The sequence below is a fragment of the Nicotiana attenuata genome, chromosome 10 (genome assembly GCF_001879085.1).
Source record: "Nicotiana attenuata strain UT chromosome 10, NIATTr2, whole genome shotgun sequence".
Lineage (NCBI taxonomy): Eukaryota > Viridiplantae > Streptophyta > Magnoliopsida > Solanales > Solanaceae > Nicotiana > Nicotiana attenuata.
The window spans coordinates 18417468-18436890 of record NC_031998.1 but is presented as its reverse complement, the minus strand read 5'-3'; the positions used below and the strand labels follow the sequence as shown (position 1 = coordinate 18436890).

Genomic DNA, 19423 nt, shown 5'->3' with positions numbered 1-19423 from the left:
TCAGGGCCTACCCGAAAGAGAATCTAGTACTTCTTGGTCGTGAATATCTGAACTGGTAATTTTGCTGTTCAAGAATTCTTGTTAGGCAGTTCATACCATCCATACATAGTGTATTGATCTAAGATTTCAATTCTTCCGTGTTTCAGCAGTAACATATTCTTGAGCTAAGGTCCAAACTATGAAAGAAATCGCCTAGCAGCACGACACTTGTATTGCTCTCCCACAACCCCATTTTCACGGTTTAGGCTGCTCCCATTTCGCTCGCCGCTACTACGGGAATCGCTTTTGCTTTCTTTTCCTCTGGCTACTAAGATGTTTCAGTTTGCAGGTTGTCTCTTTCCTGCCCATGGATTCAGCAGCAGTTCAAAAGGTTGCCCTATTCGGGAATCTCCGGATCTATGCTTATTTTCAACTCCTCGAAGCATTTCGTCGATTACTACGCCCTTCCTCATCTCTGGGTGCCTAGGTATCCACCGTAAGCCTTTCCTCGTTTGAACCTCGCCCTTCACTTTTAAGGCTATGCCAACAATTTTATTTTATAATACCTCGGGAGCTAATGAAACTATTTTAGTAAAATTTAATTCTGGGTTGTTTGCCTATTAAAGCGGTACGTGAGCTGGGTTCAAAACATCGTGAGACAGTTCGGTCCATATCCGGTTTTGGGCGTTAGAGCATTGAGAGGGCCCTCTTATCTCTTCCTTCTTCGAGCTCTGGTTATGGAAGAAGGAACCGAGAAAAAGTGTCTCTAATTTGTTTCCCTTGATTTGAGGGCTGAAGCAACGTATTTCTCGAGCGCAGGATGATGTGGACCTCCTTGTAATTTACTTGATCGTCAAGAAGAGTTAGTAGCGCTTTGGATTGTTCACGAGGGACAACTTCTCTTGATCACTCCTTCTTGTTTTCTTCAATTTGAGGGACAATGTAGTGTATTTCTCAAACGAAAGGAGTTCCTTGTGATACAACTAGTATTTGGGTGTTTTTGCTTGAGTTGTACGAGATGAAAGTATCATATACAATTCTCATAGGAATGGCTTAACGAAGTTACTCCCCATACGAGACCGGAAAGGAAGCTTCATCCTGGCTATGGATAGATCACCCAGGTTCGGGTCCATAAGTAGTGACAATTGCCCTATGAAGACTCGTTTTCGCTGCCCCTACCGTACTCCAGCTTGGTAGTTTCCACCGCCTGTCCAGGTTTGAGCCCTGGGATTTGATGGTGGACCTAAAAAGCCACCTACAGACGATTTATGCCCAATCATTCTGGATAACGCTTGCAAAGCGCCGCCAAAGCAGCATAAGAAGGCTTCTATTGCTATGTAACTATAACGGTCCTAAGGTAGCGAAATTTCTTGTCGGGTAAGTTCCGACCCACACGAAAGGCGTAAAGATCTTTCATCATGTGGGAGTTAGAATTAATTCCTGATTATCTACTTCTATGCATGTGGGGAGGAAAGAAACGTCTCTACTCAGCTACAAAATTTATTTTGTACACGGCCGGGGGTTCTATTTTTCTCTTAATGGGAGTTTTGGGTGTTGCTTTATATGGTTCTAATGAACCAACATTAAATTTTGTTCGAGTTTTAGCAAAAGCGGCTCTCCGGGGTCATATCGATTGGTTGAAAGGCCTGAAAGAGAACGTTATTTTAGGGGGGGGGTGATACCCATTGGTACTGGATTCAAGGGATTAGTGCACCCTGGTCCCATTCATAAAATTCATAAAAAGGGAGAGATGTATTGATATATTTATTGGATCCATCGGGACTGACGGGGCTCGAACCCGCGCAATTGTTGTAGCTCGTCAATAAAAAAATTCTGACATTCATTTTACTTCAATTCTATTTGAATTTCTGTTGTATAAATAGAAAGACTTTAGGTCAATCTTGAGATGGAAATTCCTATACATTCTCTTCTATTTGCTTGTTCTATTCTAAATCACTAAGAAAAAATAAGAAAATGATAAGAAATTCTCCATTGGTAACAAATGGTTATCCATTAAGCGGAGAAAATCTTATTTAAAAGCATAAAACATAAAGATTAGGCAGGCTCCCACTCTGGCAAGAACGGACTAAGAGGGTCAGCTACCCAGCAAACTTTCATAATTAAATACCGTTACTGTATAGGTAGATCTAATTTTTTTAGGAACGTATCGAGAGAGAATTGGATTTGGTTAGACAATGTGTGGTTGGTAAACAAGGATAGGTTTTTTAGCAAGGTCTAGAATGTATCGTCAAATATTCAGTATGATTCTACAAGATCTAGTTTCGTTCAAGTAACGGATTATAGCCAACTGAAATGATCTTCTGATCAATCCAGAGATCATTTGGATTCCATTAGTAATAAGGATTCAGAATATCATACATTGATTAATCAAAGAGTGATTCAACAACGAAAAGAATGATCGATTCTTTGGGATCCTTCCTTTCTTCAAACGGAATGAAAAGAGATAGAATCAGGCCGATTCCCAAAATGCCTTTCTGGATATTCCTCAATGTCCCGTCTATTCACGGAACGTGAGAAGCAGATGATTAATTCATTCTTCCAAATCAATCCCGATTAACCTGAAAACCAAAACCGGCGATTCACACAAGTCATAATACATCATACGGAGCTACTCATGCCCTCAAACTACTGAGCGAAGTGAAAATGCCCAAGACGACCGGTCGGGTCATTTCATTAATCTCATGACGGCGCATATACACTTGTCACCTTGCATATACGTCGTTTCCCCACATAATTCACACAACAAACAAACCAACAAGTCCTAATTTCCTCAAGTCAAAGTTAGACACAACACTTACCTCACTCCATAACAAACTCAATCAATCCACCACGGGCTTTCCATTTGAACAAGACTCCAAACCAACCAAATCTAAAAAAATTATCGATCAAACAATCATAATAAGCTTTAGAAACTACTCACAAAGGAAAAAGGTTCAATCTTTGATGATTTGAAAAAGTCAACTCCGGGACCGCTTGGTCAAAATCCAAGATTACCAAAATCGATCACCCATTCACCACCGAGCCCAGTTATGTGATTTTTTTTCCAAATCTGACCTCAATTCGAGGTCTAAATCTCAATTTTACCAAATCGCAAATTTCTACCCAAATCCCTAATTTCTACCATGGAAACCCTAGATTTGATACTAAATACTCATGAAAAGTAATGGGTAATTGAAAGAAAGGGGATTAGAGTTACTTACTAATGATTTTAGAAAAAAAAAAGCTCTCAAGAAAATTGCCTCTAGAGTGTTTAGGGTTGAGAAATGGTGTAAAATGAATTAAGTCCCGTTTCCCCCCTTTTTACCCAGCTGCAGGTATTACAATTGCAAACTCTTGTTCGCAATTGCGAACACTGCAAATGTGAAGCGCGGATCTCAAATGCAATCAGCGCGTCAGAAGCCCAGAAGTCACAAATGCGACACGTTTATCGTAAATGCGCATTGTCCTCCCTTCCCAAATGCGGATATTGTCACGATCCAAAATCCCTCCTTAAGAGTCGTGATGGCACCTAGTCTCTAAGATTAGGTAAGCCTAACACATACTGAGTTATTAATAGATCTAAACTAATTAACCATGAAGCATGAACCAGTTTTGCTATACATAGCCAACAACCACCAATAGATGTACAAAATCCCAAAAATCGGTAGTGCAAGTCATAAGCTTTTGTAAGAGTAACTACAAATACATCATTGTTTGGAATGGAAGTAAACAGTAACAATATAAAGCTCCAAAAGGTGACTCCGAGGTATGCAAACGCAACGATAGGTATACCTTAAAGTCTCCGCAACAATACCCGATCAGCTATCTAATTACCAGCACGCTCAAACGTACCTGGATCCGCACACAAATATGCAGCAAGCATAGCATGAGTGCACCATAACGGTAACCAATAAGTATCAAGCCTAACCTCGGTAGAGTAGTAAAGAGGTCATGTCAAGACACCTACTAGACATATAAACATGTGCAAGTATTAACATAAACTAAGAGAGGAACGAATATCAATATAAGGCTAAACATAGAAGAATAACAATATAACACTAGCCAATGGAAAGTAGACGTAACACATAGCAACAAGGAGTAAACAGGTAATAATGCCGCGAAGTAATTAGAACGCAGTTAAAGTACCAGTGAACCCAACTAAGGAAAAGCAAATGACATCCTAATAATCAACCATCCTTTCACCAGGTTTACACAAGAATCACCCTCAGGTACTACACCTCAAAATCACAAGTCACAGGTCCCAAATGTCAAATCATAATCACATCGCATCTTGTAACAACATTACCAATCATAACCGCACGGATAACTCACGTGCCAATATCATTATTACCTTGGATATGCACGGATAACTCACGTGCCAATGATATCAATACCTCATATCCGCACGGACAACTCACGTGCCACAGTCCAATCCATGCACATAAAAGGAAGGTCTATAAGAACACATGTACATGATCAATAAACATCAATAGTCGTACTCCTGGAAGATATAGGTGACATGTTACGGTGTATGCTTGTGCAAGTGTACTAATATAGCCCAAGTCAGCATGTAAAAATCAGAGACACCGAGTAGCACATAGGAAACGACACAACAAAACTCGTAATATGCATGACACACACAAGAAGGTCACACCACCACACAATTATCATCAATAACAATGCCCCAAGCCATCACAAATCTTCCCCGACATAGCCAATCTTCTCTCGCCTCGTGCGCAATAATAAAGTATATGCCCGCATTGTCTCGCCACACGGGCATAATAATTATCCCACCTTGTCTCGCCACATGCGCAAACCCAACAAATATAGCTCGCCTTGTCACGCCGCATGTGCAAATATTAATAATAACAATAACACGGAAAACTCACATACAAACACCCCGACAAGTCCTCTAAAAAATTCCACATGTTCCAAAAAAAATATAACATCACAATATAACAACTCGCACCACATGTGCCCATATGCCACAACACTTCCACAAAAATAATCCCAATACCACAACCACACATAGCCCACGGATCAACAACACTTAGTACAACAACATCAACAATAACACGAGAGTATGGCAAGTAAATCAACACAAAATTTACAACAATACAATAAAACGGACGAATAAGCTCAACAATGAAAGACATAACAAGTGATATTGACCTCAATTAAGAATAATTCAACTATGAAGGAGATAACATGTGGAAACAAAAGAGACAACAATTTCAATTAAAGCATATAAGAGTAAGTTTGGCAATAAAAGATGGAAAATGATTTAACAACTTCAATTAGAGCATGTGAGAGTGAATTCAACAAAGAAAGATATAACATGTTATGATAAGTTCAATTAAATACATGGAAGGAGTCTAGAAGTCTACACCGGTCAAAATATCACATATAATTCGTGTACACACCTGTCACCTCGTGTACACGTCTTTCACATAATACAAATAATACAAGCAAATCAATCCCCTACGGGATAGTTTCCCTCACACAAAGTTAGGCAAGATACTTACCTCAAATGCCCTCAATCAATACTCAAAAATAGCTTTTCCTTTACAATTCACCTCCGCTCAGCTCAAATCTTACCAAAAATGACTTATTAACATCAAACAATGCAAAAGAAACCAATTACAATAGATAAAGTTATGATCTTTACACAATTTTCTAAAAGTCAACAAAAGTCAACCCCGGGCTCGCCCCGTCAAAACCCGGGTCCAAGGGTAGATTTCGACTACCCATAACCCCACGAGTCCATATATGTATGTTGTTTCATAATCCGAGTCCAACTCGACACTCAAATCCTAGATTTTTATTTTCAAAACATAGACAAAGTTTTCTCAAAATTTCACTTTGATTCTCACAAATTTAATGTTAAATCTCATATATAATCATGAAATATAGTTGAAAATTGATCAAAATCACTCACCCAATGATTGTAGATGAAAATCCCTCCTCCAAATCGCCTCCTACCGAATCTAGGTTTCAAAGATATGAAAATGAGACTAAAATCCCGACTTATAGCCCTTATGTTCAGGCGTAGGTGTCGTAAATGCGAACTGGGGTTTGCAAATACGAACCTGCGAATGCTAAGAATGATCGCAGAAGCAACACTCCTCACACCCCTGCTAATGTCGCAAATGCGACAATTTTATCGTAGATGCGAGCTTGAACATACCCGCAAAAGAGACAAAAATGATCGCAATTGTTTGAAAATGCAAACCTAGCATATCCCATCCCATCTCGCAAATGCGATGTCCCTCCTCGCGAATGCGAGTCCGCAAATGCGAACAAAATCTCGCATTTGCAAGATCTGAAGCATTTGTGCAAAAACCAGCAAAACTAAGACTCTTCCAAACATTCTGAAACGCGTCCGAAACTCATCCGAGTCATCGGGGCTCCACACCGAGCATCAATACAAGTCTAAAAATATAACACGAACTCGCTCGTGCGCAAGCCATCAGAATACCATTTGAAACCATGAAATCGAACCTCCAAAATACATGAAATTCACATGAAACTCAAGAACTTCTATAAACACAAACGCGCGTCTAATTCCTATCAAATCAACTCGGAATGACGCCAAACTTTGCAGACAAGTTTCAATAACAAAATGGACCTATTCCATGTCCCAAAACCAAAATCCGAACTCGATAGCCATAAAGTCAACCTACGGTCGAACTTACAAAATTCTAAACCTTTAAATTGCCAACTTTCGGCAAAACAAATCAAATCAACCTAAGGACCTCCGAATTCGAATTTCGGGCATACGCCCAAGTCCAAAATCACGATACAAACCTATCTAAGTCATCAAAACACCGTTCCGGGGTTATTTTCACAAAAGTCAAACCTCGGTCAATATTTTCAACTTAAGCTTCTAAAATAACAATCACACATCCATATAAATCCCAAACATCAAAAAATCAAATCTGACCACACAAGCAAGTCATGATACACAATATGAAGCCACCCAAGACCTTGAACCACTAAACGGAACACAAAAGCTCAAATTGACCGGTCGGGTCGTTACAGATACACTATTCGCATTTGCGAAGATGTCCAAGATTGCTAGTGGTCGCAAATGTGACCAAAAACTTCGCAAAAGCTGCCTAGTCAGTTTGCAAAAGCGAACCTTTTCCTCGCAAATGGGAGGTCACCCAGCCCATACCCCTACTCGCAAATATGAACTCTTGTTCCCAAAAGCGAGGCTCACAAATGCGAACCAGACCTCGCAATTGCGCGATCTGCAATAGACACCAGAAACAGGAGAGGCATCATCAGTCCTCAAACCATCCAAACTTATCCACAACGCATTTGAAACTTACTCGAGCCTCTTGGGCTCCAAATCAAACATGCACACAAGTGTAATAACATCATATAAACTTGCTCGCTTTCTCAAATCATCAAAATAACATCAAATAACAAGAATTGATCATCGAAACTCATGATTTTCATCTTGAAAACTCATTTTCAAAAAATTTCACATAACGAGTCGAAATGCGCTCGGGTCACCCTAGACCCCAATCAAAAGTGCGTACAAGTTCAAAAACATCATACAAACCTACCGGAATTGTTAAAACATCGATTTGTGGTCGTTTACCAAGAATGTTGACCGTGGTTAACTCAAGTGTCAATTTAAGCCTAAAATTACTTTTTCTTCAAAGTTTTACGTAAAAACTTTTTGAAAAACGACACGAACCAAGCTTTAAAAAAATATCAAATGAAGCTAATGGAGGTTTTAGAACACAAAAATAAAGGCTAGTACTCAAACGGCCTATCGAGACGTCACACTTTTCCCTTTATTGCTAGGTAGTACCGTTAGTTTTTAAATAAATTGTGTTAGTGAGACTAAAAATGCTCTACTTTAATAAATTTAAGGAATTAAAGATGCTCACGTTAATATTTAAAGGACAAATATGAATCTACTCTCAAACATAAAGGACAATTTTGGCCAAAAACTCATACTTTTATTAGTCAGCATATGTATATCCCTTCAAAAAGAATTCCCAATCAAAGAACTTGCCAAAGATCCCACGGCCCACATTATGGGAGTACTATAACAAGTACATTCGTGTTGTAATTTTTGCAAACGGACAATAAAGCTGGCTTCCTTCCTTCCCCTCATTCCTTTTGACCTTTTCCTCAATTAATTGTTACAAGAACTAAAGGAAAAATGGTCATATACAGAATTCACGCGGAATCCTGATCCAAAATTATCAGCGAACTGTTGATTCAATTCATTGCGTAAGGTAAATTCCAACACCCTTCACTAATTACTTGTTCCTTCTGATTTGAATCTAGATTACTCTGGTTTTCATGATGAATCATTTAATTTGTTTTGTATTTATCCTTTCTTTTTGGGTTTCTGCTAAACTCAGGAAGATTGCTGCGTAAACTTTAAGAATTTCGAAACTTTTAGCTTTTGTCTTAATTCGGTTTATTATTTTGGTAGTATTTTGACAGTTGTATGGAGATTGTAATGATGTCAAAACTAGGTTCTTAATAGAGCCAATAGTTCACTTCTGGTGTTAATGGTTTGGTATGTTTTAGAGGTAAACTGAATTCTGGAATTAGTTGCTTTAGTTACTATTGTTGTTTCTGCAATACTGCAGAAAATATATATGTATCACATTTGAACTCATCTAACAGAACTGTAAAATAACAGCTTGTTTGGTTAGTTGTTACACATAGTGTTGTATTGTACTGTTACCTTAAATAAAATGTTTGTTTTGAATTTTGATTGTTACCTTAACTTTAATCTTATTGTATTGTTAAGAGTTTCTAATGATGCAAGTACGTTAACTATTATTTCCTTATATCAATAACAGGGTCTCAGCTCTCCTTTATAAGTATAAAAGAGTTGATGTTAGGCTTATGCTGTCAGTTATGAGTTGCAATATGACAACAACACCTATGCCTAATTCTCAAACTAATTCATTTCGGATTATAAGAATCCTCAATATGGATTTTGCTCTACTTCGACATGATTCGTTTCAATACTCAATAAATTTGGCGTTTAAGATATTTTTTTTGGTATAAGTTTAAGACAATTAGGGACTTCCGAGTTAGATTCAAGAAAACAAATACTTTGGAGTTTTTGTAATAACTGAGATTCTGTTATGCAGCTGGTGTAGTAATGAAAACCTATGTTGGTCGAGGATAGGACCATATTGTTTCATAGAATGTGCAATGATATGATGCCCTCAATAGGTAATGTGCGAACAGGATTTGTCTCTTATGAGAAACAAAAGTGAGCCCACACTTTAAGATAGGTAATGTAAGTATTTAGTTAATGTAAACCCAGCAAAAAGATAATGATGGAATGTACATCCAAAAAGGTGAGTACTTTAGTGTGTGTAAAGAACTAAGGGAGTCAATCATAGTGTCAGGCTCTTAACACATTTTCCATGCCCATGTTTCACCAAAAACCAACATAGACATTTGTGTTTGAGATATCTACATGTCCTTATCTTCAAAAACTCTAGCATTTCTCTCCTTCCAAATAACCCACCATGCGACTGCTGGAATTGAGTTCCATATACCAAGAGAGGATCTGGTCATTCCCTTCTTATGCCAAGCAAGCACGAATACAGAGTAGATCTTGGCATACAACTTCTAATGCCCAAGGAGTTAAAGAAAAATTCTAGATTTGGCATGTAAAGCTTCAGTATAGGAATAAGTGATTGACATTTAACTCTTCTTCCTCACAAATTATGCATTAACTGCAAAGGATGATGCCTCTCTTTTGTAAGTTGTCGAGTGCGAGGCGTTTGCCAGACTGTAAGAGTCTATTGAAGGCCTGGACATGTGTGACAAAAGATATCAGGGAAGTCAATTGATTTTGGCTTCAGAGCAAGCAGCTTTCTGAAAATGCTACAAGACGCTGATGCTGTTTTATATTGGAGTTTTCTAATCGTTAAGCAAATGCCTTCATGTGTTCCATAGAGAAGGGTGTCTCTTCAAACTTATGGATGTGCTGTAATAAATTTATCTTCGATTTTATCTCTATAAGATGAAATGGTGATATGATCTTATTGTTGCGGTTCGATAGCAAATTTAGTCAAATAAAGAAATTTGCAAAGCTGTCCTTGTTAATCGTCAGGTGATTTCAGGACATCTTATACCAGGAACTTGGCCTTTTCTTAATAGGAATGACGCTGGACGAATAGAATTTAATATATTATCACTTAGTTAAAGAAACTTACATTCATAATAAAGTGATCGATTCTATGTTGTATGTGGTGGCTCAACTGTTTGTTTACTTTCTGTTGATGCAGTTACTAACGTTCCCCTACAAAGAGGAAATAGGGAAGGCATATGGAAGTGTTGCATAAATTTGATCGATTAAACATGACAACTAGTTTGCAAATCAATTCCCAAAAAGAAGTAGCTTTGCAAATTTCTCCGTAAGTAGGAGTGAACAGCACTAAAGAAGCAATTTGATTTCTTCATCACTAGAGTTACCTATACCTATAAAGATAAAATGTGTTTGTGTTTGGTGATTGTGTATTTGTTCATTTGTTTAGCGTAACTGTTCGTACTTTTTGTTCTTTCTGATGTTATGGTGAACTAGACCATATTAGTTCATAATCTCTGTGCTTACCAGAATATAACACCATATTTGGGTAAAGTTTTATTTATCTATTTTCTTTTTGGGTCTTCACTGTAGACATGATATCATCATGGTCATATGAGGTGATGAAGACGGTTAACTTGCAACTGCACTAAAGAAAACTTTTGTCAATGGGAAAAGGATGAATATGATTTCTGTGGACACATAATCACTCTGAGTTATATTGTGTGTGTTTGTGTGTCTGTGTTTTTAAAACTAATTATCTAAAACTGCATTAAGGAGAGAGATTATGCACATGGAAAAGAATGAACGGTTTCTGTGGGCAGATAATAACCGAAGATGTAAAACTATTTCTTATCTTGGTTCTATACCTCTTTAATTTGAACAAAATAGAAAAGGCTTGTTAAGTAGGGAATATGGTATATTTTCACCTCAGAAGAACATTCACCAGCTAGTAATTAGTGGTATCAGGAAATTGTGATATGCCAAATAAATGTTCTACAGGATGTTCTTCATTTTTTCAATTATTTAATTTTCTTGGGAGTCTTCACAGAATTTTGAGAGCTTAGTGTTCTATTTGACCTGATATTGCTAGTGTCAACTGTCTAACCCAAATAAAGGAGGACTGTCGTGGTAATTTGACAGCTTGCATAAGACATCTATCGGTCAAGGATTTATTCTGGCTTACCAGATGAATGTCTACCTCCAAAGCTTTCACTAGCCATTGGGTCGCATTCCTACCTGCAGCATTTCATTCTCTTTATGATGGGCGTCCTTCTAGTGTTGAACCCCTAATTTGTCTTAAGAAATAAATCATTGAGTGTTGGAATGGTCTGGTTCAAAGAGATGCTTTGTTCTATCAGTTTCAGCTCAGGAACTGCAGCAAAGCTCCTATTTTTCATTAGCTCTTTTTCCTATTGCTGAATAGCTTCTTGAAGGATGGGTTTACAAATCTCTGATCGCTTTTATAATATTTTCTTATTAACCCCTATAAGAATCTTATTCCACATTGTTTAATGAGCATACAAGTCTAGAAGGGTTTGCTAGACAAATCCCTTAAATGAATTGCGCTATCCAAGTCAAGAGTTAATATGCTTCTATATAACTTCCCTTTACTTGCAACGGTTTGTCTTCACAATCATTTGGTTTGGTTAACTTCATTCTTGTTCGCTCCGTGCACACAAGTCAAGAGTTAATATGCTTCTTTATAGCAAGTCATGGCCATTATTACATTAACTTTTTCAGAATATACGCCTCAGATTTTTCCTCTAGTTTTTTAAAATTTTATAAATATTTATGTATATCTACTTCTTTGTTAGGCATGGTCTGCAATTGAGAAGTTCTCAGGCAATATTGAGGTAATCTAAATCAACAAGCCTGGTTGACATCGTTTTGGTGAAAGGTCAGATTCATTTCCTTTCATACCAAGTATGGAAGATTTAGCATATGATTGATGTTCTAGTATGTAATACTTCCAAAACATGCCTGTTCTGCTTCTTATGAGCTTCATTCCGTGAAAACCTATTCATGTGCTTGTGTATTTGCGTTTAGATGTTTTTGCTTGTACACAGGGTCGGATCTATGTAGGGTATTGGGGGTGGTACGCCACCCGGTCGCTTGGCTAAAATCTTATATATGTACTGGTATTTTGCTCAAAATATGAACATATATGACGGGTGGCACCCCAAGTCACAAAGTGACTGTAGGTGCCCCGGTTAAAGCACTAAAGCCCCAGATAACAGGCCAGGATCGAGACTCTCTGATTCCTAGTTGTTCTCTTGTCATCTTTTTCTCTTTCTTTTCTTTATGCTCCTCTTAAATTCTTTTAATTTCTTCACCTTTGTTATTCACTCTTTTTGTACCATCCCATTTTTAATATTTATTTAAATTGTATTTGCTTCCTTTTTCTTTTTCTAGATCTTCAAATTTATTTGAATGTGATTTTAATCATTTCCTCTTTTTATCCATCTAATGTTATTTTATTAATTTTAGAAAAAATTAGAATGATGCATCAAAGACATAATATTAATCTACCTATATGTAGATTGAAGTGTATTTCCTAATATAAAATTTTACTTTTACTTTATATTTTTTAATCACATTAATCGAATTTGAATCCAGAGAATTAGACCGAATTGGAAGAACTTACTCGATTTTGTGATCACATATTCATTTATGCATAAAAAAAATCTTTTAAATTGAATTGAATTAATTCAAAACGGACCGACACGAACCAAATTAATCAAAAAGGATCGAACCGACTAAATGTACACCCAAATTCTCTCTTCACTATGGTCGGTTTGCATTAAAAGCAGTGGCACCCGTATCCATCAAATTCCTGGACCCGCCTCTGCTTGTAAACATTAGATGTAATACGTTGTAAAACAGCTCCCAAAGTGTATAACATATTTGCTTTTTTAGATGATGAAGAATAAGGTCTTCTGTTCTGCCATGTCCTGGGTGGCCTTATTTTTCTATGGTTCCTTTTATTTCAACAGTCATTGTTGATTTTATTTTTTGTCCTTTCAAATAAGGAGACATGGCGTCCTAAGTTTCATCTGTCAATGTTTACTTTTTATTCTGGTTTCAGATTTTTATAGTTTTACTAGACTTTTAATATTCACTTTGGAGTTTAGACTATGTGAACTCAAGCTTAAGAGTTATATTTTTTACACTTACACTTTTTTGCGTGAGTTATGCTTGAGTGTTGAACCAACCATCATGAAGCTTTTTTTTCTGTTCTTTACCTGTATCTTATCTTTTATTACTTTTATTTGCAGCATCAAGCCTTATTTTACACTGAAAAGCCTTATTATACAACATTCTGGTTCTTTTCCCCGCGTTGTGACTTTTATGGCAAGCTCCAAGCCTGTGCACTTTTATTTCTCTTTATTTCTTTCCACATATTCTTTACTTTTGGCTGCACTGTGATATCTCAGAGGCAGTTTGGTATGGATGCTGATCTTTGCATGTTTATAAAAGTCTGAGATGTTATTTTTCTGTTGCACCTTGGAATTAACTATAAAGTTATTGCAAATTAACTCATTATGGGAAGCAGCTCCAAAGTTAAACTTCAAATAACGTACTCCCAAAATGAATGTCTGCTTTTATCATTTATATCATCCTAAAACAATGTTCATCTTCTCAAAAGGAAATTTTCGCAATATTTTACACCACAAGAAAATATTACTCCTATGGAATCCAACTTTATTGTTCCAAAGACAACCTTTTCTCTTTTCATTTCCTATCTATTCCTCAATAACGAATAGTCACCCACATACAATGCCCAATTCGACTTGCGTCGTTACTAATTTTGTCAACTCAAACGAGGGAATTCAATTTGGTCGTAGAGCTAATTAAGTATCCCTTTTATATTTTGAATAAGAGTCAGAAGTAATATTTAATATTCAATTTCTTATTTTTTTTGCCTAAGATGCAATTTTGATTTCTCAGCTATCTATGGCATCGTCTGCTGACTCATGGATGCGAGAATTTAATGAAGCATCCAAACTTGCGGATGAAGTCGGTTCTATGATTTCTGCAAGGAACTCCTTGCCCTCTTCCGGACCTGAAACACAACGACATTTATCTGCAGCTCGGAGAAAAATCACTATATTAAAGACAAGGCTCGATACTCTCCAGTCCCTTCTTCCAACACTCCCAAGCAAGCAGCCTTTGTAAGAAACTGCATACAGACTTCTATTTGGGTTTTTATGATACTATATAAATCATCTTTCAGTTTATTATGATATCCTTATAAAGTACTCAGGTTTAAACAGAAAGATGGCAAATCAACGTTTTCATGTTGTTTCACAAATTTACTTCAACATTTTCTGTTCTATACTTTGTGCTCAAGGATGCACTATCATTGACTTGAAAATTTAATTCATGATTATAACCTTATCTTTACTTGAAAGATCTAGTACTAGTTCCCTCTTTATACAGTTTGGTGTAAAATGGCTTTGTTTCTCTGGTTACTGCCTTTGGTATAGAGTTAAATTCCAGTTTCAGATTTGAGATATAACTCCTCAGATTATTAGCTATGCTTATAACCCGCTGTGACAACGGGTAGAAGTGAAGTTAATAAGTTTTTAATCTAAATCCACTGTTGATACGGGAGAGACAATTTGCAACTTGAACATAAAGTTTAAAATCATTATTTAAAGGTGAGCTGATGAGTCCTAGGTATGTTGGAACAGGGTTTAGTATAGGGTGGAGTGGAGCATAGAGATTGAGAGGGTCAACAGGAGGGCGGAGAGATTAGGAAAAGCTGGATTGCTGGAGTTGTGGTTTGAGGAGAGTGTAACTCCGGTGAAGTTTGATGGGAGTAGGCTGAATAGATGACTTTGATGGTCAACTTGGTCAGCATACAAATGATATAGTTAAAGAAGTGTTCATCTTCTGGAGGTACAGGTGCAGTACACTTTTATTAGTTCCAAAAAAAAGTTAAGTTCCATAAGCCGGAGGTGTTAAATTTTTATAGCTGAAAAATGAAAGTGGAGTGAATCGTTAATCCCGAATTCATTTTGATAGTTGTATGGGAATTTTTATGTTTTTGTTGAAGTGTGCGACCATCTCATCTAAAAGCTTAAGCTGTTAGAGAGCACATTTTTATTTACTTAATTGTGTCTTGAACACGCCCCCTCACGTGCGGGCTTGAATCTTATGGATGAGCCAAGCACGTGAAAATTCTTTTTGATATTGGGTGGCGGTGAGACTCGAACCCAGTACCTCTGATACAATGTTGAAGTGTGCGACCATCTCATTTAAAAGCTTAAGCTGTTAGAGAGAGCACATTTTTATTTACTTAATTATGTCTTCAACATTTTTTCAGAGTATATATTTGCTGTTATTAATTGATGAAGATTTGTAAGTTTATTCATGGTTCTTTACTTGTAAACAGAACCAAAAAGGAGATGAAGCGTCGTCATGACATCCTCGATAATATGATTACGAAAGCTAATCAGATGGCGACCACACTCAACATGAATAACCTTGCAAATAGGGACAGCTTGCTTGGCCCAGAAACTAAGCGACCTGATGTTATCAGTCGGGCAACTGGTCTTGACAACCAGGGTCTTGTAGGCTTTCAACGACAAGTTATTAAAGGCATGTTGTCATAACACTAGAAATCTACATGTTCTGCTTTTTTTTTTTCAAAAAGCTAAGTTAATGTGGTTGTCTTTTGATTTATATTTAAAACAGAGCAGGATGAGGATCTTGATAAATTGGAGGAGACAGTGACAAGCACAAAACATGTTGCATTAGCAATCAATGAGGAGCTGAACCTACATACTGCACTACTGGTGGGTGATATTACTGCAAAAAGTTTCATTTTAACCTTTTATGGTTTTGTCTAACACTTGAAAGCATTTCTATCCCTTTCATTTTGATGGGGTTTTCAAAAACTGTATCTACATTTTAGCAGCATAACATTTTATCTGATATGCAGGATAACTTAGACTACCATGTTGATACAACAAACTCCCGGCTTCTGGTATTGCTCGTTTTCAATATGCTTCACATTGACATTTTTCTTTTTTTGGTTGTGCTGTGTGTTACTGTTACATGAGTTAATCACTCTTATATATACATTTCTTTAAGAAGTAGTTTTGCTTTTGCTAAAGTCATAGTTTATTGCATAACATGAATACACAAACCAATGTAATTAGCAGAGAGTAAACTAAGATTTTGTATGGTAATCAAAATGCTGATGGGTGCACTTGCATTCAAACCTGTGGATGGTAAAATTGGATGGAGGAATTAATAAGTGAAATCTCTGATTTTGTCATGCTCAAGCTAATGCGGTTTTTCCATTTTCCTTTGAAACAGAGGGTGCAAAGGAAATTAGCATTTTTGAATAAACGCACAAAAGGCGGCTGTACATGGTTGTGCCTTTTGGTCATATTTATCGTTATTCTAGCCGTTGTCATTTTCCTATTGGTAAAGTACTTGTGATAATTGATGATGGTAAAGTATCATCCAATTCTTCTATTGTTCATTGTTGGCTACAAGAGAAGCCCTTTGTTCCATTCCTTTTGCAACTTCTTCAATCAACTTCAAAAGTTCTAGCTATACAAGGACTGCAAATTTTTCATCATTTGTTATGAAAGCAGGTATTATGTATATTTTGGGTTTTCCTGTGCTTCCGGGGGAATCGTACATGACACAATATAGCTTTTAATTTAAGAAGAAACAAGGCTCCGCCATGGATACAAGTGGCGGTTGTAGAGACAATTCTTATGAACATATTAAATTTTATGGTGCAATGCATTCTTCAGGCTTATAGTCAAACTATTACGCAGTTTATGACATATCAAAATGTGATTGTTTTGGTGGGTTTACTCTCTTGGATACATGCTTCTGAATGTACAAGGATCACACATATTATATCCACTTTATTGGAAAGAATAATAATTTGTGTTTGGTCTAAGTCATTTGAGAAGTGCTTCTGTTCGTAACAAAGAGGCAGTTCCATGTTTGGCCTATCTTCTAAGAACTGTTGAGTGTCGAATATGAAGATAAATATAAATATTCACTTAAATCTTTTTTTTTTTTTTGGTCAAACGGGCAAAAAAAAATTCAACCAAGTATAACTATTTACTTCCGCTAGCTCCAATGAACTACAGAGCTACCCAAATAAAGCCACTATTGCTACTTAATAGTCTCCCCTCTGATCTATCTATTTACAATCAGTCTTACAAGACTAGACAGGAAAATTATTCAAACTTTCTAAAAACCTCTTCCACTTGATCTTTTTTTGCGCTCTAATATGTAGGAGTACTATGTCTCGAATCGGGCGAAGTGTAGCAATAGTCACTTTTAAGCCTGCTATTTAAAATATATCCACGATTTACAATGTATTTAAAGATTAGCTAATTCATCCAAACTTCATGACTAAGTATCATGAATTTGGAAATTCACGTGTTAGTGTCATGAATTTGGAAATTCACAGACTTAGTGTCGTGAATTTGAAAATTCACGACTTAGAGTCCCAAATTTTGAGATGCTAATTTGAAATTCAAGACACTTATGTGTCCTGAATTTTTGAACTACTAATTTCAAATTCAGGACATAAGATTCGAATTTCAAGACAAAATTATCGAACTTTAGGATACGATGTCTTGAAGTTTGAATTTTGAGCTTTAAACTCTAGGACGTCATGTACTTAAGTTTGAGCGAAATTGGCTAATCTTTAAATACATTGTAAACTGTGAATATATTTAAATAGCATACTTAAAAGTGGCTACCTGGTGTCATTTCCACTCTCGAATCCTCGTAATACTTTCTGTCCTTTGCCCCTGAAATCTTCACATGTCCGGTTCCATCCAAGTGTGGTAAACTACTGCAAAAAGAAATGCCAGTATGCTTGCTCAAGGCTTGCAATTGTTAATCCTTTTTGAGAGCCATTCCAATGTAACAGTGTATCCCAGACAGTCCTAGAGTACTCACAGTCAACAAAGAGATGAGACACTGTTTCCTCTGTATTCGTTCTGCATTATACACATTCACTTGGCACAGAGATGCTTCATTTCTTCAATTGATCAACTGTGATAAGTCTTTGATGAAAGGCCAACCACAAGATGATGGTGTCTAGGAACTGCACTTGAGCCCAGTATTAAACTCTTTCATGGCATCTTTTTATATTATGTGTTAATTGCTCAAAGTAAAGGCTGGATCAAGCTTGGCTTGAACAACAATGGAGGTCGAAGTAAGAGAGAGAACATTCGAGAAGAAGGAGAAAGGAAAAATGGGAAATAAAACCTCACCTATTATTGATACCTGTAATGAATATATATACACAGTATTCTATCTAATTAACTAAATGTCTGGCCTAGCCAGTTTGCACCTAACTAACCACTTTACAACTAACTAACCACTTTACAGCCAACTAGCCACTTTACATAATTAGGCAATCTCAATACCCCCCCTCCCCTCCCCCTCAAGTTGGTTGTGTGGAAAACGCTGCCAACTTGTGCAAAGCTGCTGAATACTTGGCTCCTGTCAGGGCCTTTGTTAGAACATCTGCAAGCTGGTCTGTAGTCCCCACATGGTGTAGTGAAATTAACCCCTCCTGTAGCTTGCTTCTCACAAAATGGCAATCGACTTCTATATGTTTGGTTCTCTTATGGAATACAGGATTTCTGGTTATGTGCATGGCAGACTGACTGTCACAAAATACTGCAATGGGTTTAGAAAAAGGTGCTATGAGTTCTTCAAACAATCTACTGAGCCACACCAGTTCTCCTACTACCTTCCTTAAGGCTCTGTATTCTACTTCTGCAGAGGACAGGGAGATAGTGTCCTGCTTCTTGGACTTCCAACTAACTGGACTGCTGCCCATCAACACAAGGTAACTACTCACAGATTTTTTAGAGTCTGGGCATGTCGCCCAATCAGAGTCGCAATAGGCTTTGATGTGTAATCCTGATCCTTAGACAAGAATATGTCCAAGGTGGGATTCCCCTTTAAGTATTTGAGATGAAAGGCTGCTTTTAGATAAGGTTCTTTGGTCATCTATGAATTGGCTTTAGCGTTGCACACTGTAAGTTATATCTAATCTGGTGTTGGTGAGGAAATTGAACTTCCCTATCAATTTTATGTAGTAAATGCGGTCTATTAATGTTTCTCCTTCCTTAGCTTTAAGTTTCACCGTGGGGTCCACTGGAGAATTGAAGTTGTTGTGATCCATGCACTGGTATTCTTTCAATAGGTCAAGAGTGAACTTTCTCTGGGATATTATTACAGCATCACTTTTGTAGAGAACCTCTAGTCCCAAGAAGTAATGTAGCCTCCCCACACCCTTTATTCTGAAACTATTGTTTAAAAATGTTTTTAACTCTGTAATCTCCACAGTGTCAG

At 37.0% G+C, this 19423-nt stretch overlaps 1 protein-coding gene across 3 annotated transcripts; it reads left to right on the top strand.

Moving 5' to 3' along the window:
- On the top strand, positions 8004–16855 carry LOC109233097 (syntaxin-52-like). Of its 3 annotated transcripts, XM_019398856.1 has the most exons (9): positions 8004–8237; positions 10266–10394; positions 11881–11963; positions 13342–13417; positions 14015–14238; positions 15465–15670; positions 15767–15867; positions 16014–16058; positions 16394–16855. In XM_019398856.1, the coding sequence occupies exons 4-9, from the start codon at positions 13415–13417 to the stop codon at positions 16517–16519; spliced, it is 705 nt and encodes a 234-aa protein (XP_019254401.1). In that variant the 5' UTR covers positions 8004–8237; positions 10266–10394; positions 11881–11963; positions 13342–13414; the 3' UTR covers positions 16520–16855. The 3 variants fall into 3 exon arrangements, with proteins under 3 accessions (XP_019254401.1, XP_019254400.1, XP_019254402.1); XM_019398855.1 differs by lacking the exon at positions 10266–10394; XM_019398857.1 differs by lacking the exons at positions 10266–10394; positions 13342–13417 and having other exon boundaries at positions 8005–8237.